This window comes from Myotis myotis, unplaced genomic scaffold (genome assembly GCF_014108235.1).
Source record: "Myotis myotis isolate mMyoMyo1 unplaced genomic scaffold, mMyoMyo1.p scaffold_m19_p_10, whole genome shotgun sequence".
Classification (NCBI taxonomy): Eukaryota; Metazoa; Chordata; class Mammalia; order Chiroptera; family Vespertilionidae; genus Myotis; species Myotis myotis.
This window is the reverse complement of record NW_023416314.1, coordinates 41,055,549-41,078,690: the sequence shown is the minus strand read 5'-3', so window position 1 is coordinate 41,078,690 and position 23,142 is coordinate 41,055,549. Positions and strand designations below refer to the sequence as shown.

General features: G+C 52.2%; 2 protein-coding genes and 1 pseudogene across 5 annotated transcripts; 1 reads left to right on the top strand and 2 right to left on the bottom strand.

Annotated features, from left to right (window-relative positions):
* Positions 1–470: 470 nt before the first annotated feature.
* On the bottom strand, positions 471–12,253 carry ART1 (ADP-ribosyltransferase 1). Of its 2 annotated transcripts, XM_036325141.1 has the most exons (6): positions 12,124–12,253; positions 7,047–7,211; positions 6,371–6,488; positions 5,341–6,115; positions 3,969–4,010; positions 471–859 (listed from the first exon to the last, which is right to left on the bottom strand). In XM_036325141.1, exons 3-6 carry the CDS (start codon positions 6,431–6,433, stop codon positions 762–764), a joined length of 978 nt encoding a protein of 325 aa, XP_036181034.1. In that variant the 5' UTR covers positions 6,434–6,488; positions 7,047–7,211; positions 12,124–12,253; the 3' UTR covers positions 471–761. The 2 variants fall into 2 exon arrangements, with proteins under 2 accessions (XP_036181034.1, XP_036181035.1); XM_036325142.1 differs by lacking the exon at positions 7,047–7,211.
* Positions 12,254–13,768: 1,515 nt separating this feature from the next.
* Positions 13,769–17,963, top strand: ART5 (ADP-ribosyltransferase 5). 3 transcript variants are annotated; one of them, XM_036325140.1, is made up of 5 exons: positions 13,769–14,221; positions 14,432–14,632; positions 15,496–16,225; positions 16,830–16,862; positions 16,951–17,963. In XM_036325140.1, the coding sequence occupies exons 2-5, from the start codon at positions 14,573–14,575 to the stop codon at positions 17,076–17,078; spliced, it is 951 nt and encodes a 316-aa protein (XP_036181033.1). In that variant the 5' UTR covers positions 13,769–14,221; positions 14,432–14,572; the 3' UTR covers positions 17,079–17,963. The 3 variants fall into 3 exon arrangements, with proteins under 3 accessions (XP_036181033.1, XP_036181031.1, XP_036181032.1); XM_036325138.1 differs by having other exon boundaries at positions 13,771–14,221; positions 16,948–17,345; XM_036325139.1 differs by having other exon boundaries at positions 13,771–14,221; positions 14,498–14,632; positions 16,948–17,344.
* On the bottom strand, positions 17,855–22,677 carry LOC118664288 (annotated as a pseudogene).
* Between the last annotated feature and the right edge of the window lie 465 nt (positions 22,678–23,142).

The following is a 23,142-nucleotide window of genomic DNA, read 5'->3' as shown; positions in this document are numbered from 1 at the left end:
GGAGTTACATCTTTGCTGACAAGAAAATGACGGATTTGACCGAGACCCGGCAGAGGGCCTAAAGCAAGCCGTCTGCTGTCTTTCCTGCTCTCCTCTCTCTGGGTTTGCTTCTGTCCATCACATTCCCCCACACTGACGTTCAGAGGACTTGAAAGTATCCAAGGGAGGGCCATGCAGGGACCAGCTGTTCACAGGTATTTGTTCCTTTCTGACTTTCACATGCTTCCCAGCATCCACCTCTTTGCTGCAACCCAGCCCCTGACCTCAGGAAGCTCACATCCTGTCACGGGCAACAGACGTGGACATGTGGTGTAGAGAAGCTCCCAGGACCTGCGGAGCACAGAGGCAGCACCCTAACCCAGCAGGGTCAGAGAGGTCAGAGAAAGCTCCCTGGAGAGTGAATAGGAGCTTTCCAGTTGTCCATGTGAGGCATGTGACACCAGCAAGTACCATGGCACGTGCTTTCCTCCCAGCACCTCCACGCCCAAATGAGTTTAATCTTCTACCTCCAAGTGAGTTGTTGCCTGTCCTGGAGTCCCCCTACCTCTCTTCAATGTCTCACTCCTAGAGCACTGGGTAAAGTTCAGGCCCAAAATTCTATCTCTCCACCATCAGGCCTGGCAGCTGCCAGAGAAGGTCCCAGAGTTCCCTGCAGGTGGCATTTCTACGGATCTTGGCTACACTTATAGTAAAGCACACATGTGGCCGACGTCCTCATGTTGGGCGGAGGTGGCAGGCAGGGCTGTTCAGAGTCTGATGGGTCAGAGGAGGCCTGGACTCTCTGGGAAGACTCCCCCGACCAGGAACCAGAGGAGCAGAGGAAAGGACCAGACTGTAGACAGAGGGCCCTGACCCATGGCTGCAGGGAAACAGAGGAAGAGAGATATTTAGGGGTGAAGTGAGTTACACAAAGAAACAAGACAAAAAACAAGCAGGGTGAGCTGGAAACACTGGTGCCTACAGTGCGATGGGAGACACAGATGAAGAGCAAGAATTTAGAGAGGTTGGGAGACGATATTTGCAAACAACAGCTTTGACACGGGGTTATTATCCAAAATACATAAAGAACTCAGACAACTCAACACCAAGCAAACAAACAATCTAATTTAAAAAATAGGCAGATGACCTGAGCAGATACCTCTCTCAAGAAGACATACAAACGGCCAACAGATACATGAAAAGGTGCTCAACTTCACTAGCTATTAGGAAATGAAATCAAAACTACCATGAAATGCCACCTCACACCTGGTAGAACGGCTGATATCAACACGACAAGTAGTAAGTGTTGGAGAGATTGTGGAGAAAAAGGAGCCCTCATTTACTGTTGGTGTGAATGTAAACTGGTGCAGCCACTGTGGAAAACAGTATGGAGGCTCCTCAAAAAGTTAGGACTAGAGTTACCATATAACTCAGCAACCCCTTTTTTGGTTATCTACCTGAAAATTTTGAAAACATTTATTCACAAAGATATATGCACCCTTATCTTCACTGCAGCATTATTCACAGTGGCCAAGACATGGAAACAAAGCATCCTTTGATAGATGATTGGATAAAGAGGGTGTGAGATATATATATATATATATATATATATATATATATATATATATATATATACACACACACACACACACACACACACACAATGGAATACATAAGAAAAGATGAAATACTGCCATTTGCAACAGCATGGATAGACTTATTATGCTAAGCGAAATAAGTCAGTCAGAAAAAAGTTAAGAACCATATGGGGGGGCCCTAGCTGGTTTGGCTCAGTGGATAGAGTGTCGGCCTGGGGACTGAGAGATCCTGGGTTTGATTCCGGTCAAGGGCACATTCCCGGGTTGTGGGCTCGATCCCCAGGAGGGGGCATGCAAGAGGCAGCCAATCAATGATTCTCATCATTGATGTTTCTATCTCTCCCTCTCCCTCTCTGAAGTCTTTAAAAAATTAAAACATATGGGAGGGTGGGAGTGGGGTGGAAGGGGTCAGTGGGAGGAAAAAGGGTGGCATCTGTAATACTTTCAACAATAAAGATAAATTTTTTAAAAAGAACCATGAATTCACTCATATGTGAGATATAAAACTGAAAGTAACAAATGAACAAACAAAAACCCATGTGCACAGACAACAGTACAGTGGTTACCAGAGGGAAGGGAGTAGGGGTAGTAAAGGGTAAAAAGGTCAAATGTATGGTGATGAGAGGTGATTTGACTTTGGCTGGTGGGCAGGCAGTGCAATACACAGCTCATGTATCATAGAAATGTACACTTGAAACCTAAATAATCTTATTAACCAATGTCACCCCAATGAATTTTAATTTAAAAAAGAATTTAAGGAAGAAGGCAAACAGAGATGAAGAGACGAGGACATACCAGGGTGATGAGGTCTGTCCTCCTGCCTCCTATGGACACACATGAGGCATCACAGGGTGGGATGAAATGGGTAGAGATCTGAATGGGAACTAGTGATTCTAATCTTAGCTTCTCTGCCCAAACCCTGGTAGGAGAGGTGCTGGTGGGCCGGAGGTGGGGGAGATCTTAAACTTTTCCAGCGCATGAAATTTCATTATCAAAACTCAAAGAAGCGCCTGGATAGCGTTGCTTAAGAGTTGAGTGTTGACTTATGAGCCAGGAGGTCTTAGTTGGATTCCAGGTCAGGGCATATGCCCAGTTTGCGGGCTCAATCTCCAGCGTGGGGCATGCAGGAGGCAGCCAATGAATGATTCTTATCATTGATGTTTCTCTCACTCTCTCCCTCTCCCTTCCTCTCTGAAATCAGTAAAAATATACTTTAAAAAAACACCTCAAAGAAGCAGGTTGGAGGCTGGAGACCTGGCTTCTGGCCCTGGCTCTGACACTGACTCATTCTGTCACCTTGGGAAAGTCACTTCCGTCTCTGGGTCTTACTTTACTTTATAATGAGGGTAATACTCCCTGTTCCGCCTCCTTCCGATAGATTGCTGTGCAGTAAAGGGTAAAATGAAATGGTAGCGGGGAGGAGGGGCCAGCCTGGAAAGGTGGCTCAGAGTTTGGCTCTAGGGTCAGTCTCTCTGAACCTCACCCCTTACTAGCTGTGTGGTGTAGGGCTGGTTGCTTCACCTCTCTGTGCCCTAGTTCCCTCATTTGTAGAAGCAGGGTGATGACAGTACCCACAGCTGGCTCTTGGTGTGGATCCATGGCCTGTTGCGCCTGGAACTCTGAGTGGTGCTGTGTCATGGAGAATGAGGAGGACACAGCGAGGGCTGGGGCTGGGGCTGGGGCTCCTTTTGTCCACTGTTCACAGAGCCCAGAGGGAGGGAGGAGAGACCCACGAGGAGGGCAGCTGTGGTTTCTTCCCTGGGAATGGCCTGTTCCAATAGGTTCCCTTGGAAAAGCCTGTTCCCACTTAGAGAAGTGGTAGTCCAGGTGGGCCCTGGCACAGCAGGTGTTGAAGGGAAGGGAAGTCATGGCTGAAAGTGACCTGGGAATCATCTAATCCAATTGGTTTTTTATACAAATAGGGAAACTGAGGCCCAGAGAGGGAATAATTGGTCACAAAGAGAGAGAGGGCAGGGCCTGGACTAGAGCCCAGGTCTCTAATACCGGCCTCCACCTTGGAAGGTGGTCTGAGGGAGCGCTGAGGGCAGTCACAGGGACAGAGGGTTCCCCAGGTGAGGGAGGGGAAGGCCCGGGGAGGACTGTGTGAGATCGGCCCTGCCCTCCATCACCTCTGCGAGAAGGACCTCTCTGGGGCTTGATCAGCTGTCTCCTGTGAGGGAGGGAGGCCCAGAGAGAGGGCAGAGGTGTCAGGTCGCCCAGCCACTGCCCCTTACATCCCCTGGGGGAGGTTAGCAATCCCCACAGGTGTCTGCTCTAGAGGGTTTACTTTACTTTTTATTAGAAGAGGGTGGTTTTTCTTATAAAGGAGCCACCCAGGGCAGCCCGCACATCCCCCAATGGAGCCCCTGTCCCAGAGGCCTGCAGCCCTACCTGAGTTTCCTAGCCGGCAGGACCTAGACTTGCACTGCTTGTCTGTAGAGAAGAAACAGAAAAGAATCAAAGATGTAATAGTCCTAAGGATGGAAAGTGGCCCTGTGGGCCACCCCTGACTTGCTCTAGGAAAGCTGGTACTTTCTCCTCAAATTCTGCTTCCTTCTGGTGACACCTCCCTTGCCCAGGTTTGACTTGATTTGTGGGCAGCGGGGCCAGAAGGGAGCCAGCCCTCAAAAACCAGGCTTGTTCTATGTACTCCTGCTGCTCCCTCGTCTCCCTGCCACACCCACCTCTGCCTCTCCGAGCCCATCCCAGGCAAACACAGGCTAGTTTATGTTCTGTGCATGTCTTCCTCACCTCTGGCACCTCACACCCTCATGTCCAAGGTGGGGACTAAAGCCACACAGAACATTTCCCCCTGGTAGATGTGGTCCCCAGCTCCAGCAGACAGTCTTGTCTCTAACAATGAAAACGGCCTTGCCAGCCCCTGGGCATTGCTCAGCCAGGACCAGTAGCCCACAGTTTCCACAGATTAGGAATCTGGGCCCATCCTCAGGATTTCTCCTTTGGCTGGTCCCAGGGGGGTGGACAGGAAGAGTATCTGAGACCTGCCACAGCCTGAACTGGACCTTAGGGGCACAGCACCCACGTGCGGTCTCCCCGTCTCCCCCCCCCCCCCCCGCCCCCCGCCCCAGCACACAGGACAGCACAGGATTTCTGTTCAAATAAACACGCTCCTCTTGGAAACTGAGGTTGGGGCTCTTGTCAATTCTGGCAGCAATGACCTGTGTGTCAGTACTGTAGCTAGAAACTAATTCCCTTCTGGCTTCCATCCGGGAGAAAGCCTGACCAGGTCTGTTTGGCCCTCAAATGGCCAAAGGCCCCTGCCTCGGTCAGAAAACTCTCTTCAGCCTTCCAGCAGGCAGGGCACCAGCTCTGGTTCAGATACCACCAGGGACGAGAAGCCTCCAGCCTCAGAAGGTTCTGTCTCCCCTTAGATCAGCGGTTCTCAACCTGTGGGTCGCAACCCCTTTGCGGGTCGAACGACCCTTTCACAGGGGTCGCCTAAGACCATCGGCAAACACAAATATAATTACATATTGTTTCTGTGATTAATCACTATGCTTTAATTATGTTCAATTTGTAACAATGACATTGGGGGTCACCACAACATGAGGAACTGTATTAAGGGGTGGCGGCATTAGGAAGGTTGAGAACCACTGCCTTAGATGGAGGGACGGAGGTGGGAAGGAAGGGCGTACAGGACAGTCTGAGCCCCTCTTGCAGTTGGTCGGTTTCCCTGCATTCCCTGAAAACAAGGTGGGAAGCTCCCCTTCTGCACAGGTGCTCCCCCACAGGCCCCTCTCACCTTTGATGTACTCGCAGTTGTACACGCTGTGCTTGCCCAGGGCCCGAAGGTAGATGCGGGTGGGGCCCTGGGCAGGTCTGCTGCTGTTGATCACCTGGAAGGTCTCAAAGGGGGGGATCAGCACCTCCTCCTCCTCAGGGAAGAAGGAGTAGCCCTTGATAGGGACACCAAGGCAGGTCCAGATGCCAAAGAAGGTTTCCTCGCCGAAATGCTGGGCTGTGGCGTTCTTCAGGGACGCTGAGGCGAAGCCCCCCAGCCGGATGGTGACCCCAGGCCCTGCTGGCTGGAAGCGCAGGCCTTGCACCCCTCGGAAGACCTGGCGGCACTGGGGGGAACGCTGGGCCCTGCTCAGCAGCTGCAGGGCCTCGGTCAGTAGGAAATGGAACGTCTTGAAGGAGAAGTGCTGGAGGTAGTGGACGCGGGTGCGTCCCGCCTCGCGCAGGGCCGCATTGAACTCCTTATGCAGGGGGGTGTTGGCCGTGTAGGCCAGGAGGGCCACCCCATGCTCATCACGGAAGCCGGGGGGTGGTGGGGACATCAGGCTGTGGCTGAGGCCCCACTCTGGCCCCCAGGCTTTGCGCTCCTGCCATTGGCTGCTGGCCAGCACCCAGCTGTCAGCGTACACTTTGTTGGCCTGGAACTCCGTGCGGTTGAGATCTGGGAGAGCAGCTGTCATGGCTGCTGCACAGCCAGCATACTGGTCATCGAAGGAGGTTGGGGCCATGTCCAGGGGCCTTTCTTGAGAGAAGAGTCCTCGTCGTGTGATGGGGTGGCTCTGAGGGAGAGGGAGCAGCAAGGACTGAAAGGATGGGCCCTAGGAGTATGGGAGCCTATCCAGCTTTCCCCTGCACCGAGCTGAGAAAGACACTATAAGGGCCCCAAACACACCTGGAGAGGGAGGGGAAAGGGGAGGTTGGGGCTTGGGGGAAGCATCAGGCATTCTCTCCTCTCTCTGCTCCTCCTTTCAGAGTTCAGAAGAAGCTGCCGCTGGGCTCCCTGCTGGCATGGGGACAGCAGAGGAAGACCATACCTGAAGTGCTTCCATGAGGACTATGAACACAAGCAGCAGAGACATCGTAGCAGGAGTCTGCATGTTGGATGTGACCTTGGGTAAGTTACTGTCTCTTTTGGGGTCTCAGTTTCCTCATCTGGAAAATGAGAATGTTAACCTATACAGTTTAATAAACATTCATTGACATCTGGCACAGAGTCACAACATAGAAATAGAGGCTCAAAGGAGAGGGAGAGGACCCTTCTTGCTGGAAGCAACATGGGAGACTTCCTGGAAGAGGTGACATGTGACAGGTGCTGGAAGCCGGTCCACCCTTGATGCTTGACACAGTCGCTGCAGGGAAGAAACATCTGCACAGCATATGTTTCAAGGGACCTGGCGTATATGGCATACTGTTCTTAATATGTTTGCTCCCCTTCTTGGCGCTATGTGTTTTAACCAAGGTCACCTCTCTGAGAAAGGTTGTTTCCCCAGGTAGGGATTTTTCCCTGAAGTTAGGGAGGGAATAAAATCCCTTAACTAAGTGCCAGGCGGGTAGTTAATCACTTTAACTACAAACAATCATGCTTAAGCTACATAATCTTCACTCCCTGGAATGGAGATAAGAAACGCCCTAACCTTTGGAATAGAAATTGACAGGGTTAAAAATCAACTGGTATAAATACAGATGTAACAAGACAATAAAAGACAGAACCTGGCTGGAGATCCTGGCTAGAACCTGGCTAGGCTGCTGGTCAACTGAACGCTGTCTCTGTGTCATTCCTTCTTCGCCGACTCCGTCCACACCTTTGGGAACCCCTGACCTGCTGGGGCTGGACCCCAACAGACAGGGACTTGCAGGATGAATAGGAGAATAAGGCTTCAGTCAGTGGAGACAAGGAGAGAAAAGTTTAGAGTTTTGAGTGGGAAGAAGCAGGAATAAGAAGAGCAAAAGGTATTGGAGTAGGAACTCTCAGGATGTAAAGAGTAAGAGGCATTTTGTCTAGTGTGGCAGAACTTGCAGTGTGGGAATGTCAAAAAGATTTGGGCTGCCCGGCCAGTGTGGCTCAGTGTTTGAGCTGTTGAGTGTTGGCCTAGGAACCAAGAGGCCACCGGTTTGATTCCTGGTCAGGGCATATGCCAGGGTTGTTGGCTCCATCCCCAGTATGGGGCATGCAGGAGGCAGCCGATCGATGATGTTCCTCTCTTGTCTCTCTCTCTCTCTCTCAAAATCAATAAAAACATATAAAAAAAAATTTGGGCCAATCATGACGGAGCTTGACTGCCATGGTGAGAAGCCGCAGCTGCACCTGGGGGACCTAAGGCTGGAACAGAGCAGAACAGGGGAATGGTCAGCAGCGGGGGCCACAGCAGGACTCCAGAGACAGCTTGACCGGAATCGAACCTGGGACCCCTCAGTCCGCAGGCCGACGCTCTATCCACTGAGCCAAACCGGTTAGGCCAGCCATGGGCAAACTATGGCCCGCGGGCCGGATCCGGCCCGTTTGAAATGAATAAAACTAAAAAAAAAAAAGACTGTACCCTTTTATGTAATGATGTTTACTTTGAATTGATATTAGTTCACACAAACACTCCATCCATGCTTTTGTTCTGGCCCTCCAGTCCAGTTTAAGAACCCATTGTGGCCCTTGAGTCAAAAAGTTTGCCCACCCCAGGGTTAGGCCCTAACCGTTAGGGCATTATTTTTTAATATTTTTTTATTGATTTTTCACAGAGAGGAAGGGAAAGGGATAGAGAGTTAGAAACATCAATCAGCTGCCTCCTGCACGCCCCTTACTGGAGATGTGCCTGCAACCAAGGTACATGCCCTTGACCGAATCGAACCCAGGACCCTTCAGTCCGCAGGCTGATGCTCTATCCACTGAGCCAAACCAGCTAGGGCAGTGGTCAGCAAACTGCGGCTCGGCAAACCGCGGCTCGCGAGCCACACGCGGCTCTTTGGCCCCTTGAGTGTGGCTCTTCCACAAAATACTGGCTCTTCCACAAAATACTGACTTCTGCGCATGGGCCACGAAGTTTCAGTCGCACTGTGCATGTGTGCCCGCACGTGGTATTTTGTGGAAGAGCCACACTCAAGGGGCCAAAGAGCCTCATGTGCACATTGTATGCGGGAAACGTATTTATACGTTTTACGTATTTATACGTTCTACCAGTGTAGTAGAGTGCGGACACGTATTAATACGTTTTTTATAGACTAGCGGTAGAATGCGGGTATCGTATAAATACGTAAACTAAAGTTATCGTAATTTTACTGAACGTTGCCATTTGCGCAAAAAATTAGCAAAAATGGCCCGCGCCACCTGTTAGCGCGCTATAAAAACTACCCGCAAACAATGTGTTAATCTCTCTTTAAGTTTCACTTAACTGGTGGGCATAAATGGTATCTGCTTTTTAATTAATATCTCTTCTCACTAATAGGATCAATCATAACTTTAATTTTATAGTTTTTACTTACTTTTCTAAAGGGTAGTACATTTTTCTTGTTCAAAATTTCAATAGTCCAAAGGCATACAGTGAAATGTGTTTTTCTCACTAATTCCCTAATTCCAACCTCATCTCCCAGAGGCAACCAATGTGACTGTTTCTTTGTGTATCCTTCCAGAAGTACACTACGCACACACAAGCAAATCCACAGGCATTTCTGCTTCCCTTCTTTTGCACAAATGATAATGCAGTCAGTGGTTCTTTATCTTTGAGAATTTGATGATAGCCAAGACTGAGAATCTGATGAAAGCTAAGCTAAGAATATTCGTGTGAAATACTCTTCACACGAATATTTCACAAATTGCCCGGCCGGTGTGGCTCAGTGGTTGAGCATCAACCTATGAACCAAGAGGTCACAGTTCAATTCCCAGTCAGGGCACATGCCTGGGTTGTGGGTTCAATCCCCCAGTGTGAGGGCGGCGTGCAGTAGGGAGCCGGATTCTCTCTCATCATTGATGTTTCTATCTCTCTCTCCCTCTTCCTTCCTCTCTGAAATCAATAAAAATATATTTTTAAAAAACACAAAACATTTTATAAATTTCAGGTGGTTATGCCTCTGCCCCAGTGTCACTCAGGTTAAGCATCTCTGCTCCATCTTCCCCTCTGGCTCTTGGTGGGGCCTAAGTTTGGGCAGTTCATTGACTCTAAGACACTGGGATTTTATGTGTTTATAATGTTATGAGTCTCCAAATATAAGATCTTATATCTTGCCAATGTACAGTTTAAATTGAGGCCTGAGCTTCTCCGGGCAGTAGAGATAGCAGCAATATTTATCAAGTTCAGCATGTCCAAACTGAATTCATTATCTTCTCTCCCTCAACAAAAAAAATTTTGAGCATCTGTAATGTATCAGGCACTGAGGATAAAATTATGAACAGCAGCCCTGGCTGGGTGGCTCAGTTGGTCAGAGTGTCGTCCGTATACCAAAAAGGATGTAGATATTCCCAGTCAGGGCACATATCTAGGTTACGGGTTAGATCCCTGATAGGGGGCATGTACAGGAGGCAACCAATTCATGTTCTTTCTCACATCGATGTTTCTCTCTCTCTCTCTCTCTCTCTCTCTCACACACAATAAACATATCCTCAGGCGAGGATAAAAAAAATTATGAACAACAAAACCCACACCCCTGCTTTTTTAAGTTCTTTTGAAGTGGAAATGGGGCTGGAGTAATTTCAAGTAGCATGTGATGCATGATACAGAAGGAACCAAAAGAGCCTAACAGAAACAAATTGTACCAGGAGTGAGGTTTCGGTGAAGAGCTGACCAGAGGAGGCACAGAGTATATAGAATTGAAAACAGCATCACCGTGGGCCATAAAGCATGAGACTCTGCTCCCCAACTCCAAGAGGGAATTCTAATGGGCAGCGTATGTTGCAGAAAAATCTACTTGAACTCTTGGCTGTAGTCCCTTGGAATCCACGCAAGAAGCTTGAGCTTCTATAATAGACTAGAAGTCCAGTGCACAAAATTCATGCACGGAGGTGGGAGGTCCTCTCAGCCCAGCCTGCACTCTCTTCAATCTGGGGCCCCTCAGGGGATGTCTGACTGCCGGTTTAGGACCGATCCCGGGGATCAGGCCTAAACCAGCAGTCGGACATCCCTCTCACATTCCTGGACCACTGGCTCCTAATCGCTCACCTGCCTGCCTGCCTGGTCACCCCTAACTGCCCCCCACTGCTGGCCAAGTCGCCCCCAACTGCTCCCTCCCTGCCAGCCTGGTTGCTCCTACCTGTCCCCCCCCCCCACCGGCCTAGTCACCCCTCACTGCCCCCCTGCCAACCTAATCACCCTCAAATGCCCCCCTGTTGGCCTGGTCGCGCCCACCTGCACCCCTGCCAGCCTGGTTGTCCCTCACGGCCCCCACGTGGGCCTGGTCACCCCACGCAGCCTGCTTGTTCAGTTGTTTGGTCGTCCCTCACTAATGCCCCTGCTGGCCTGGTTGTAGGCAGCCATCTTGTGAGGGCGTGAGGGTTAATTTGCATGTTACCTCTTTATTATATAGGATCCTCTCTTTCTTGTGGAGAATCCAGCCCATGGGTTCAGGTGGGGCTTACCCTCATGGGCTGAACATATGACTCCAAACTGGTGCTCTACCACCCTGGCCATTGTGATTGGTTCATGGATGGACACATGACAAAAGCAAGGCCAATCAGAGTCTCTCAGGACAGAACCCAACCTCCTCTGGTGTTTGAGGCCCTCTGTGAGGGGCCCTCTGGGACCTCTTTAGCCTCCTGCCCCACCACCTCTGCTTGGCTTCTACAGTACAGAACAAAGTTCCAGGCAAGGCTCTGCTATTTTCCTCTCCGTGGCTCTGTACACACTGCCATTTGCTGGGAATGCCCTTCCTTTGCTACTCATTTTTCCAGGCTTAGCTCAAGGGTCACCTCCTCCAGGAAGCCCTCTGGGCTCCTGTATCACCCCATGGTTTTCTGTGTCCATCCTGATCATACAGTGCTGCTCTCAAGTGTCTGAGGGAAGAGACCCTTATGATCCATTCGTGGTCTCCAGAGGTCAGCCCAAGGCTAGGCCCAGGTGAGGCCTCCCGGAATATTTGCTGAGAATCTGAGAGGCTCTCTGGGTGCAACTAGCAAGGTAGACCACTGCAAGCAGGTGGATCAATGACTTTGGGGACCAGTGTTGTGGGCAAATGGAGTGGGGGGCCAGAGTAACCGGGAGGCTTGGGAGTCAAGGAAGTGGAGGCACCAGGCAGCCCTTTTTCATATCCCAGCTGCCCTTCTGTCCTCATCTGCTCCGAACACTTCTTGTCAGCTTCCCCTTATTCAGGCCCTCGCTGAACAATCCTCTCTGGGGATGTGAGTTTATATGTCTCCCCAGGAACCCCCAAATTCCCCAGTGGTTCCAAACCTCTCAACCAAAGGTACTATGGCCTGAATGTTGTGTCCCCCCAAAATTCACATGTTGGAATCCTAATGTCTGTGTGATGGTATTAGAAAGTGGAGCCTTTGGGGGGTGATTAGTTCCTGAGGGCGGAGCCTATTTGAATGGGATTAGTGTTCTAATAAAAGAGACCCCACAGAGCTCCCTTCCACCTGTGAGCACAGTGAAAAGGTATGGGCTGTGATCCAGGGCGGAGCCTTCACCTGGCGGTGCTAGCACCCTGACCTTGGACTTCCAGCCTTCAGAAGTAGAAGAGACAGATACAACCGACTAAGGTAAAAGACTCCCTAAAACTTGTCCCAATGATCCCTAAAACTCCATTAAAACCCCGAATTTCCCCTAAAAAAACCCTGCCCAGTGCCGGGAGAGGGTGGCGTGCCCCTTACCTAGGGCTTCTCCAGGGCAGGGAAGCTGGTGTTGGTCTCCTGTGATGGCCGCCGGGGAGGGGGCGGGCAGGTTCCTCCTTTATACTGTACCTCCCCCACACAGCTGCTCAGAAAGGTGACACTCCCCCATCTATTTCTGGATATCTCCTCCAGGCTCAGGAACACTAGCCTCTGCCCAGTCTGTCCTGGGCCAGTGCTCTCCCCATAAAAAAAGGGAATCCCTGAAGCTAGAGACAAGGTAGGCAGGAGCGTGGAGGCTCCAGGCTGGAACAGCAGCCTCCTGCCTGGATTTGGTCCTGGGCTCAGCACCCCTGGCCTCAGAGAACATCCCCTCAGGTTTGTTGCTTTCAGGTGAGCATGGAGACTCACCTAAGGTGAAGGAGAGATTCCCAGATCAAGAAGGCTGGGTCTGGGTCCCAGCTCCAGCGCCGATTTGCCATGTAATCTTGGAGGACTTCCTGCCTCACTCTGGACCTGTTCAATGGCTAGATTTGACTCCCTCTCTTGGGGTCTTTCTTGGGTTTCCAAGTCTTGGGAACAATTCCCCAAAGCCAGAGGGTGGAGAGAGGACAAAGCCATGATCCCATTAGACCTGTTCCCAGGAACGGTCTCAGCAGGCCTTACTGTCCCAGACAGTGTCTCCCGTTCCAGCGACAGCAAACGCTCCAGTCCCTCCCGGCAGGCAGGGTATGGAAGCAGATGCTGCTTTTCACAGTAATGCTCAACAGTAGAGCGGCTTCTGATTTTCTTCTAATCGAGGGGACCTTGGGTGTGGCCAGTCTCTTTGGAGGGGCAGAAGGACTTGTCTTGAAGCTGCTGCCTGAGAAGCATTCTTGCTTTTTGGGATGCCACTCTTTTTTCTTTTCTTTTCTTTTTCTTTTTTTAATTTCAGAGAGGAAAGGAGAGGGAGAGATAGAAACATCAATGATGAGAGGGAATCATTGATTGGCTGCCTCCTGCATGCCCCCCACCAGGGACCAAGCCTGCAACCCGGGTATGTGCCCTGACTGGGAATTGAATCGTGACCTCCTGGTTCATAGGTCGATGTGAGCTCAACTGCTGAGCCACGCCAGCCGGGCTGAAATGCCACTCTTTCCACCTCCCGCCTTCACCCCAGCCCAAACACAGTTCACCTTCCTTATTCGTCTACAGAAAGGCTTTTTAGAAAAAGCAGGATTCGAGGTGAAGGAAATTTTTTATTTGGTTGGTATCTGAGGGGATGGGGCTAAACTAATGAGCCAGACTAGGATGGAAGCCTGGGGTAAATCTAATCTCCATGCCCACCTCAGCCCCAGCAGGAAGTGGGCAGTCTCTTCAGTCCTGACAGGAACCCCAACTCCTCTGGCCATTCTGGGGGCGTACCTCTCTCGTCCCTAGAGGCTCAGGCCCTCAGAAAGTTCTTCCCAGAGCTGCTTACTGATTCCTCGGCTGGCCCGTTCCCCCATTCCCTCTGACTGGGCATCCGAAGCTCAGAGCCAGGTTATTTATAGACTGGCCCACAGTAGGGGAGGGGAAAGGCTGTGTTTATAAACACGGGTCTGGGCGGGGGTCGGGCTGGACCTTGCGGATCTGAAACTTCGAGCTCTGCATCTGGTCCAACCCTACCGACAGAGAAGGGGGATGAAGAGAAGGGAGGGGTGGGGGCCCTAAAGAGTGAACCATATGCAAATTGCATGCAAATCAGCGAGTACGCAAATGCTGACCTGCCGGGGTGGGGGAGGGGGGCGGCCCTCGTTGGGTTCCCAGGCCTAAGGGTCTGGCTACCGGGTTAGGCAGCCCTGAGGGAGAGGCCAAGTCTCACCAGCTCCCTCCCCCAGCCCTGGAATTGCGTGGACCCAAAGAGGGTCCTGGAGAAAGAACTCGCAGTTTGGGAAGGGGAGTCAGCCATTCAGCCCCTTCCTCACCCTCCTGCTCCCCGGCCACAGCGACTGTCGTTGGGCAAGAGAGGTGTTGGGTTACTGCCGGGGGCTATAGTTAGCTGTGGGACTCAGCGGGTCCGCTGGGTTCCCGGGACCAGCCCGCCCGTCCAGACACCGACCAACCGGCACCCGCTGGCCTGACCACACCTTCCCGCTCTCTCGGCCTCCGTGACCTCCAGGTGGGTGCCAGGTCCCTGCCCCGCCCCTCGCCAGGTGGAGTCAGATCACCTGGACCACGGCAAAAAGTTATCTGGGCAGAGGCACGGAGTGTCGGGGCATCTGGGAGTCGGAGGAGCCGAGACTTGGGGCTGTGCCGGTGGGGGGGGGGGGGGGGGGGGGGGCGGAGACAGTGATACCCAAGCCCTGCCCACTCCCTTGGCTCCGCCCAGGCCAGGGCCCCGCGTCCTGGACCCTCTTCACTCCACAGAAGAAACGGTGTGGGTCTCCTCCTCCAGCCGCTGACGCCAAGGCTGCACCGCTGCCGCTGATCCCACCCGCCTCCGGACCTCGCTCTCCTGTCTCCCCCAGAGATGATGCAGGCTGCTCTGCTGCTCACCCTCAGCTGCCTGGGCCTTCACGCCTTCTGGCAGGTAACTGGGGGAACCATCCCCTGCCACACAGGAAAGAGCTGGGGGGCGAACTCCTCAAAAATCTCTCCCAGGGACTGTTCTCTAAGACCCCGGTCCTCTTAATCCTCTTCCTCTCTGCAGCCTTCCTCCCTGCAGGGAGCCCCCAGTTCCCATCGCCTCTACCGGAACCCCCATCTTCACCCACTGATCCTCCTTCCCTCATACTCATCCCTCCCTAGGAACGGCCTCTAACTTCCTCACCCCCAATTTCCCGTCTCAGGCTCAGTCTAGGCAAAGTGGGTTGGGCCACCCCGGGACCAGGGCTCCTCTCCACCCCTCTCCAGGTCTGGGGGTGACCAGGGGAGAACACTCGGAGTCTCAGAGCTGACAGGGATTTGGTATGGTGGCTGAGCACTGTATGGGAGAGTCTGAGTAGGGGGCTGGGTCAGGTAATTGGGACACAGTGGCACATCTGTGCATCATCTGCACACTGAGTCTTAGAGCCAGAAGAGCGCTTGGAAGCCAGCTAGCCCTCCTTCACTCTGAGTGTGGGACCTCTTTAATGACAAGATGACCCCTTTTAGGTTGTAGCCTCATAATAACCCTATGGAGTTGGAAGTATGCATTTATAGGTGGAGAACCTGAAGCCCGGAAGAGTTAAGAGACTGGCCAAGATCCCACAGCTAGTAGGTGATGAACCCATCTCTGACTCCAGTGCCTGTGTTATTTAAGCCCTTGGGCTCTTGCCAAATTGTATACACCAGTTATTTGGGCATAAAAAAATGAGATTTTGTGACTCCGAACTGATCTGCCACCAGGTCCCTGTCCAATGCTCTGAATTTATACCCTTTCCTGTGTGGCTCCTCTCTTCCTTACCACATTAGGCCCAGGCTGTTCCCATCCTGCTCCTGGGCCTGGCTCCAGACACCTTTGATGATGCCTATGTGGGCTGCGCAGAGGAGATGGAGGAGAAGGCAGCCCTTCTGATGAAGGAGGAGATGGCCCGCCATGCGCTGCTGCGGGAATCCTGGGAGGCAGCCCAGGAGGCCTGGGAGCAGAAGCAGCGAGGGCTCACACTGCCCCCTGGCTTCAAATCCCAGCACGGAATCGCCATCATGGTCTACACCAACTCATCTAACAACCTGTACTGGGAGCTGAACCAGGCGGTGCAGACAGGCGGTGTCTCCTGGGAGCACTACATGAGGCACTTCCCCTTCAAGGCCCTGCATTTCTACCTGACCCGGGCCCTGCAGTTGCTACAGGGGAGCAAGGGCTGCAGCAGGGGACCTGGGCAGGTGGTGTTCCGAGGTGTAGGCACCCTTCGCTTTGAACCCAAGAGGTTGGGGGACTCTATCCGCTTGGGCCAGTTTGCCTCCAGCTCCCTGGATGAGGCAGTGGCCCTCAGGTTTGGTAATGCCACCTTCTTCTCCCTAAGGACTTGTTTTGGGGCCCCCATCGAGGCCCTGTCTGTTTTTCCCAAGGAGCGCGAGGTGCTGATCCCTCCCCACGAAGTCTTCTTGGTCACCAGGTTCTCCCAAGATGGAGCCCGGAACCTAGTGACTCTCTGGAGCCAAAATAAGACCTGCAGCCACTTTAACTGCGCCTATCTGGGTGGTGAGCTGTGCATGAGGGAAGCAGGACTGGCAAAGAGGGTGAAATAAGCCAAGATGTCCCTATCGATCCCCAGGACCTTCAGGAGATCTAGTTGGTTAAAGGTAGAAGTCAGCTGCAGTTACGGTTCTCCGTGACTTAGGTCCTACCAGCTCTTAGAAGGTCCTGTCAGTGTTTTCCAGATCTGTGCATAGTCTCAAATGATTCTGTAAATGTGCTCAAAAGGTTCCATGTGCTATAGAGTCTAGTAGAGCAAAAGAGCCCAGTCCAGGGCATCAGCAAGGAGAGGGAAGTGACAGGAATGCTGCTTTGCATCTCAGGAGGCCCTGGGCTTAACGGGTCCACAAGATACATCTGTGCTATTCTCAAGTGGGGAGGCAGGGACAGAGTGGAGCAGTGACTGGGGCTAGGCAGGGAGCAGGGATGGATAGGCTATCTGGGGAGATTTCCTGGGGTAAGGAGGAGGAAAGGAAGCCAGAAGTTTGCATTTAGGGGAAGGAAAAGATGGATTGAGAAGGGGAACGGCCAGTGCCAGAGCCTGGTGGGAAGGGGTGTTTGTAGTGTGAGGGTCTGTCTACATGAAGGCTCACCAAGCTGTCTATTCCAGGGGAGAAGAGGCGGGGCTGTATGTCTGTACCAAGTGAGTTGCCCTCCTTCCCCTCCCTCCGCTGCTTTGACTCCTCCCGGCCCTACTGGCCCCTCACCTTCTTTTCTTCTCTCTCCAGCAGGGGGGGCAGCCAGACCCACTGTCCAACAGGGCCTTCTTTCTGCTCTCCTGGAAGACCCTACACTTGGCCCCCATGGGGTTCCAGCTCTCGGGAGCTGGGCCCTTGAAAGTTCAATGCCTACCACTTAGGAGTCCTGCGAACTGTTGACCTTCATATGAAGAAGGGGGCCTTCGAGCAGCCTCCAGAAGCAAGAACATGGTTTCAGACCCAGCCCTAGAAGCCATCTCCCCAACCACGATGTGGGGGAACCTGAGGCCATGGCAGGGTGGAGACTCCCTGGGACAAGTAAAGGTAGTGCTGTGATGACCTCTTGATTAAACAGTGTTGGAGTGTGGTGACATCGAATTTCATGATCAGTTTATTCCATGAGACTGGACCATCTGCCCTGCTCTGGCCTTGCAGGACTGAGGGACTTAAAAGAATGACTTCTTTCTCTCTATTAGACATGGTCCCCTGTGCAGACCCCTGTCACACCCAGAAGCTTTAACAGCCCGAGGTTCCTCTCAACATTCTGAAGGCAGGAAGGGGACAGATGGATTCCTCGGCTCATTCGTCATATGAGGAAGGCAAAGCCAAGGAGGAAAGCGACTTGCTCAAGGTCAGGAGTTAGTGTTGAAACCAGGCCCCCTGCTTCGCAGTCCAGAACTCTTTGCACTAAAGAGCTGAAGGAACTCAAGGTAGGATCCTAAGCCCAAGATACTTGAGGCCCCAGAACAAACCATTTCTCTCTGCCCTGCTCCCACAAGGGTCTGTTTTGGGGGAGGGAAGGGGTCATAAAACATGAAGAGACAGCGATTCTCATACACCCTGGAGGTATCTGACATCCTGAACAGAAACCTTATCGAGGTGAGGAATGCAGTGCAGGCTCCTACAAGATGACCCCCACCCTCAGCATGTAGCTGCCCTAGTCAGCCACAGAAGGAGCCCTCCCACTGCAGCAAGAACCCTCCTTGGTTCCCAGATCTTCCTTCTGAGCAGGTCCCCAGCCCCCTCTGACTCTTGCTGCGTATGCACCAGCACATGAGCTGGTGGGGGGGAGGTGGGCAGGGAACCGCGGGGGTGGTGGGCAGGGACCAGACTTTCCAGGTGCTGGAGACCCACCTCCTCCAGCATCTTGAAGCCCAGTTTCTGAAGATACCTGGGTCCCCGCAATCCCTAGCACTGTCAGCTCTGGGGTCTCAGGGATGGGAGGCCCCAGGTTTTGGAAGCTGTTGCACACTCGGGTGACCCTTCCTCTGCCAGAGTCCACTGCACACCAGCTACCTCACTCTGCGGTCAAGAGACAGTCTCGGTCAGCCTGTTAGTCTGTGGCCCAGGTCTGTGGGAGGATGGGGCGGGGGAAGCATTGATTGGAAGTCCCTCAGAAGATGAACCTGCCTTGTACCACTTCTACCCTCCACAGACCCCCAGGGGACATCATGCTTGGGGCTCCTAGGGGAGAAATGGGATTGATGTTTCTATTCCTCTCTCCCTCGCCCTTTCTCTCTGAAGGGGGTCTAGTAGGTAGGTGGAGTCTGGGGCAGATGAATATGAGTGGGGCTAGGTGGTGGTGAGTTTAAAAGATACAAAGAAGGAAAGTCTGTGGTCCAGCAATGGGATCAAGAGCCCTAAGGATGGGAAAGTGTTTAACAGGTAGAGATTTGTGCATCTGCCCTGTCAGCTCTCTTCCCCATCTACACCGGTCCACGCGTAGCCATCCTCAGGGTCGAGTTCAGATTCCACCTCCTTTTTCTCAACTTCTGGTATGCTGTCCCTCTTCCTTTCCATGAACCTCTCAAATGGTAGGCTCCTTCTCTCCTTTGGGGCCCACTGCAGTTTGTGTCTCTCTTAGCAAAGCACCTTCTGCCTAATAAGACAATTTTAACTTCCTCACCAGACTGAAAGCTTCCTATGTGTCCCTGCTCTACAGTCCCCCTCCCTCCAAGACAGGGCCTGGGGCAAAGGGGGCATGGCTATGAATGTTGATTGAATCCTATATAATAAAAGGATAATATGCAAATTGACCCTAACGGCGGTTACTATGACGCGCACTGACCACCATGGAAGACACTCAATGCTGGAGCTGCTCCCTGGTGGTCAGTGCACTTCACAGAGGGAGGACTGCTCAGCCAGAAGCCAGCTCATGGCTGGCCAGCGCAGCAGTGGTGGCAGCGGGATCCGGGATCCGTGGCAGCTCTAAGGATGTCCCTGTGGGGAGTGGGCCTGAGCCGTTAGTCAGACATCCCCTAAGAGCTCCTGGGCTGCCAGAAGAATGTTTGACTGCCAGCTTAGGCCTGATCCCCCAGGGAGTGGGCCTAATCTGGCAAGTAGATATCCCCCAAGGGGTCCCAAACTGCAAGAAGATGCAGGCCGGGCTGAGGGACCTCCCCCACGAGTGCACGAATTTTCGTGCACCGGGCCTCTAGTGAATGAATAAGTGAATGACTAATGAACTAAGTATATGAGTAAAATGACTAAGGGATAGGTGAGCATAAGTGAACACATAAATGAAATGAAAAGAATAAATAAATGGTTCAGAGGGTAATTGAGGGCAAGGGGCTACACTGTGCAGGCTGTGGCTTCTAAGTGCAGGTAGGATGGTGTCACATATGATTACAGGATGGATAAGGGGTGTGAGTCTGGGTATGGTGCATTTATCCCAGCCAGCAAGGAGCAGAAATAGGGAAGGCTTGGAGGTGAGCAACCAATCTTGAACTCCCCCAGGGCAGTCTCTATGCAGCACTGGACCAGAGCCTTGATGACTCAAAGGTGGTAGATCCACACTCTCCCTCCCCAGGCCCTGCCCCTGCCCCTGCCCCAGGGTTGGCCTGGGATGGGAAGATAGGGTGAGGGAGATTCTCCAGGCCAGCCTTTCTCTAGTCACTGCTCCCTCCCCCAGGCAATGAAGGATGGAGACCAAGTTGGTGCAGACTTTTCTGTCCCTAAGGCCACACGTCTAGATCCTGGTGCAGTCCTGGAATGTAGAAGGATGGAGGCCAGGAGTTGGGTGGTGGGGTGAGGGTTGGGAGGTGGAGCGGTGAGTGGGCAGAGACAGAAATGTTGAGCAGGGCAGAGTTGAGCTCACTCTCCTGCCACCATCCCAACCTTGGTTTTCCTGAGTTGAGTTAATCCAAACTCTGCAGGGGATTTGGGGAGGCACCTGCTCATGTATAAACACGGAAATCATCATGCAAATTTGAATGGTTCTGGGCCGGGTTTTAGGCCTCAGCATAGTACCAGGAGGGCAAGTAGGCCATAGGGGGCAGAGACTTGAGAGAGAGAGAGCAGAGGTAGAGAGAGTAGGCAAAGTGCTGGACTCAAAGAACACGGGCTGAAATCCCAGCGCTGAGCAGCTGTGTGCCTCAGGCAACTTCCTCAACTTCTTTAGGCCTGAGTGTTTCCAAATTTGAAAGGGAGATGGTAATAATGCCTCCTTTCCAGGAGGAGGAACGTAGAGTAGGGGCCCCCTAAATATTTAGAAAATAATTATTTTTATTCCTCTAGTTTTATCCTCTCTCTGAATATTTTATAGTTCGCATATTTACTTTTATGATATAAAAAAGCAGAGCATTTTATTAAATATTTGAAAAGGAGATATGGAATTGCAGAAATGGTACAGGCAGAAGTGTGAGAGAATGATGGGCCCTTTCAGCTACAGGTCATAGAAAGCCTTTTCCTGTGTAAAATAAAGAATAGGAACTTTGGGAGGCCAACCTGAGGATGCAGGGTAAGTGGGAGGGGACCGCTGGGCGGGTCATCAGAGAGCAGGCCAGGAGGTGGGGTAGCTGCAAGAAGGGTGGGACCTCAGTGGAGGAATGGGGAGACCCCCAGCTGGCTGCTATCAGAGGACCCTGCAGGACACAGTGACTCTGCCCAACCGGGACTGGACACAGGCCCAGAGAACTGAATCCGACCTCGGGTGAAGTAGCCGAGTTTCACCCTCGCGTGGAAGCAGCCCTGACATGTGGTCTGCAAATGTCATCAGGCAGCCTGGACAGGCCCAGGAAGTGCCAGGGGGAAAGGATGGTACTTCCAGAATTTGGATCAGCGCTCCAGGAGGGTGACCGAGGTGTCCGTGCCGGGGAGCCTGGAGCCAGGATGTGGTGGGAACTGGGGACCTCAGGCATTTAGTTTCTCGCAAGTGTCGTGTTTTCCCCAGCTTTTGCACATGCTGTTTCCCGTGCCTAGAACTCCCTCTCCTCCATGTTGCCCCACCAACCTCCTGTTTATCCTTCAGGATTCTGTCCTGCCCTCTAGGTCTCGAGGAAGCTCCCTGATTCTGGGGCCGGGGCTGGGCCCTCTCCTCTGTGCTCTCACAGCCCCCTGTGCTTCCTTCCATCATAGGCTGGTGGGCGTCCTGTACAATTAGTTTGTTTCCTTCTGCTACTCTAGACTGTCAGCACCTGGAGGGACCACCAGTATGCATACCTTTGTTTCCAGTACAGGTGCTTAGTGAATGTTTGTTGAACAAACTATTGACCAACCAGATAAGGGAAGGCCTTCCTCACCTGGGGATCCAGGGACCTCGGAGCTCCAGAGTTGGCCCGTTGCCCTGTAGTGCTGACCTGGAGACCCTTGCTTAGAGAGATCCGCAGGGTAATACGTTTTAAGGGGAATAGCTAGACCTGGCAGTAATACTGTCTAAATTAGGGAAGGGCTCCTCTGGCATATGGGGCAGCTCAGTTGGTTGGAATGTCGTCCGGATATGCCAAGGTTGCAGGTTCAATCCCCGGTCAGGGCACATATAAGAATCAACCAATGAATGCATGAATAAATGGAATAACAAGTCAGTCTCTCTCTCTCTCTTCCTTTTCTCGCTTCCCTTCCTCTCCCTCTCTCTAAAAGAAAGCAATCAATAAAAATAAAAATAAATACATTAGGTAGGGACTCCCATGCCAAGCCAGACTGAGTTGGAGGGCAGATAAGGAGAGGTGTGTGAGCCCCTTGGAGGTCTGGCCTCCTCTCTTAGGCCTCTGTCAGCCTTCTAATTCCCAGTTTGTGGGGCACTTTTCCCTCAGCTTCTTAACATGTTTTTTGTGGGTTTTTAAAAAAAACATTAAACCATGTCTTGGCCCAGTTTATGGCAAAAAGATTTGTCTGGAGCTCACAGGGTGTTGGTGGCTGGGGAGGAGAGGGGCATGGACTTCTGTTTGAGCTGGATGACAGGGTTGGAAATTTAGGAAACGACCAGAGCCAGGGAGAGGGAAAGACAGGCTGTGTGAGAGCAGGAATTAGGAACAGGCTTTCCAGGGAACACACCTGCAAAGACAGACAAGCCAGGGTGTGCAGACAAATGGATGGAAGAGACAGTACAGGTGAAGTCAGGGCTGATGTGGAGGTGCTCACAAAGGTGGGGGTTGCGGGATAGTGTGGCTTCTTGGATTTGCAGCAGGAGCAGCAAGAGCAAACAAACCAGAAAATTCTCCTGAGAGATTTAGGTGGTGGGGAGAGGTTGTTCAGAGGACAGGGTCTAGGGAAGTGGGGGCAGGAGGTGGGGTGATGGTGCTGGGTGCTGGGGTTGGAAGTGAGAGCTCTGAGGTCATCCCTGAGGAGGTAGAAAACAGCCTTGGGGGAGAGCAGGCTGTTGAAGGGCACAGGCAGGGTCAGGTCCTCTTGGAAGCAGGACAGGTAGAGCTCGGAGCGAGCAAACTTCCATTCCACATTGGCATCGTCCTGTGGGCCAGCAGGTAGGGGCTCTGAAAGGACCACTTTGATACCCAGTCCTCCTGCCCACTCAGTCTGCCTCATTTCCCCCATCACATCTCTTCTGCTCAAGGTGCCAATGACTTTTTTCTCTCCATTAAAAAAATAATAATAATGGGATTGAGCCCTGGCCACTTTGCTCAATGGTTGGAGCATCAGCCTGTGGATCAGGGGGTCTTGGGTTCAGTTCCCGGTCAAGGGCATATGCCTTGATTGCAGGTTTGATCCCGTTTGATGTGTCTCTCTCACATCAATGTCTCTCAAACTCTCTCCCTCTCTCTTTCTCCCCCTCCTCCTTCCCTTCCACTGTCTCTGAAAAATCAGTGGAAAGAAATAAACTCCGGTGAGGATTAAAAAAATAATATTGTTATTGATTTTTAGAGAGAGAGGAAGAGAAAGGTAGAGAAACATCTATGAGAGCGGAACATAGATCAGCTGCCTCCTGCACAGCCTCTATAGGGGATCGAGCCTGCAACCCAGGCATGTGCCCTGGCCAGGAATGGTAGTCTT

Excerpts from the sequence above, each read along its gene's own strand:
- ART1 (XM_036325141.1), bottom strand. The coding sequence starts at position 6,433 with ATGCAGACTCCTGCTACGATGTCTCTGCTGCTTGTGTTCATAGTCCTC. Across the intron at positions 6,116-6,370 it reads TCCTCATGGAAGCACTTCAG|AGCCACCCCATCACACGACG; the intron begins GTATGGTCTTCC and ends CCTCTCCCTCAG. Across the intron at positions 4,011-5,340 it reads CAACTGCGAGTACATCAAAG|ACAAGCAGTGCAAGTCTAGG; the intron begins GTGAGAGGGGCC and ends TCTTCTCTACAG.
- ART5 (XM_036325138.1), top strand. The coding sequence starts at position 14,573 with ATGATGCAGGCTGCTCTGCTGCTCACCCTCAGCTGCCTGGGCCTTCAC. Across the intron at positions 14,633-15,495 it reads GCCTTCACGCCTTCTGGCAG|GCCCAGGCTGTTCCCATCCT; the intron begins GTAACTGGGGGA and ends TTACCACATTAG. Across the intron at positions 16,863-16,947 it reads GGGCTGTATGTCTGTACCAA|CAGGGGGGGCAGCCAGACCC; the intron begins GTGAGTTGCCCT and ends TTCTCTCTCCAG.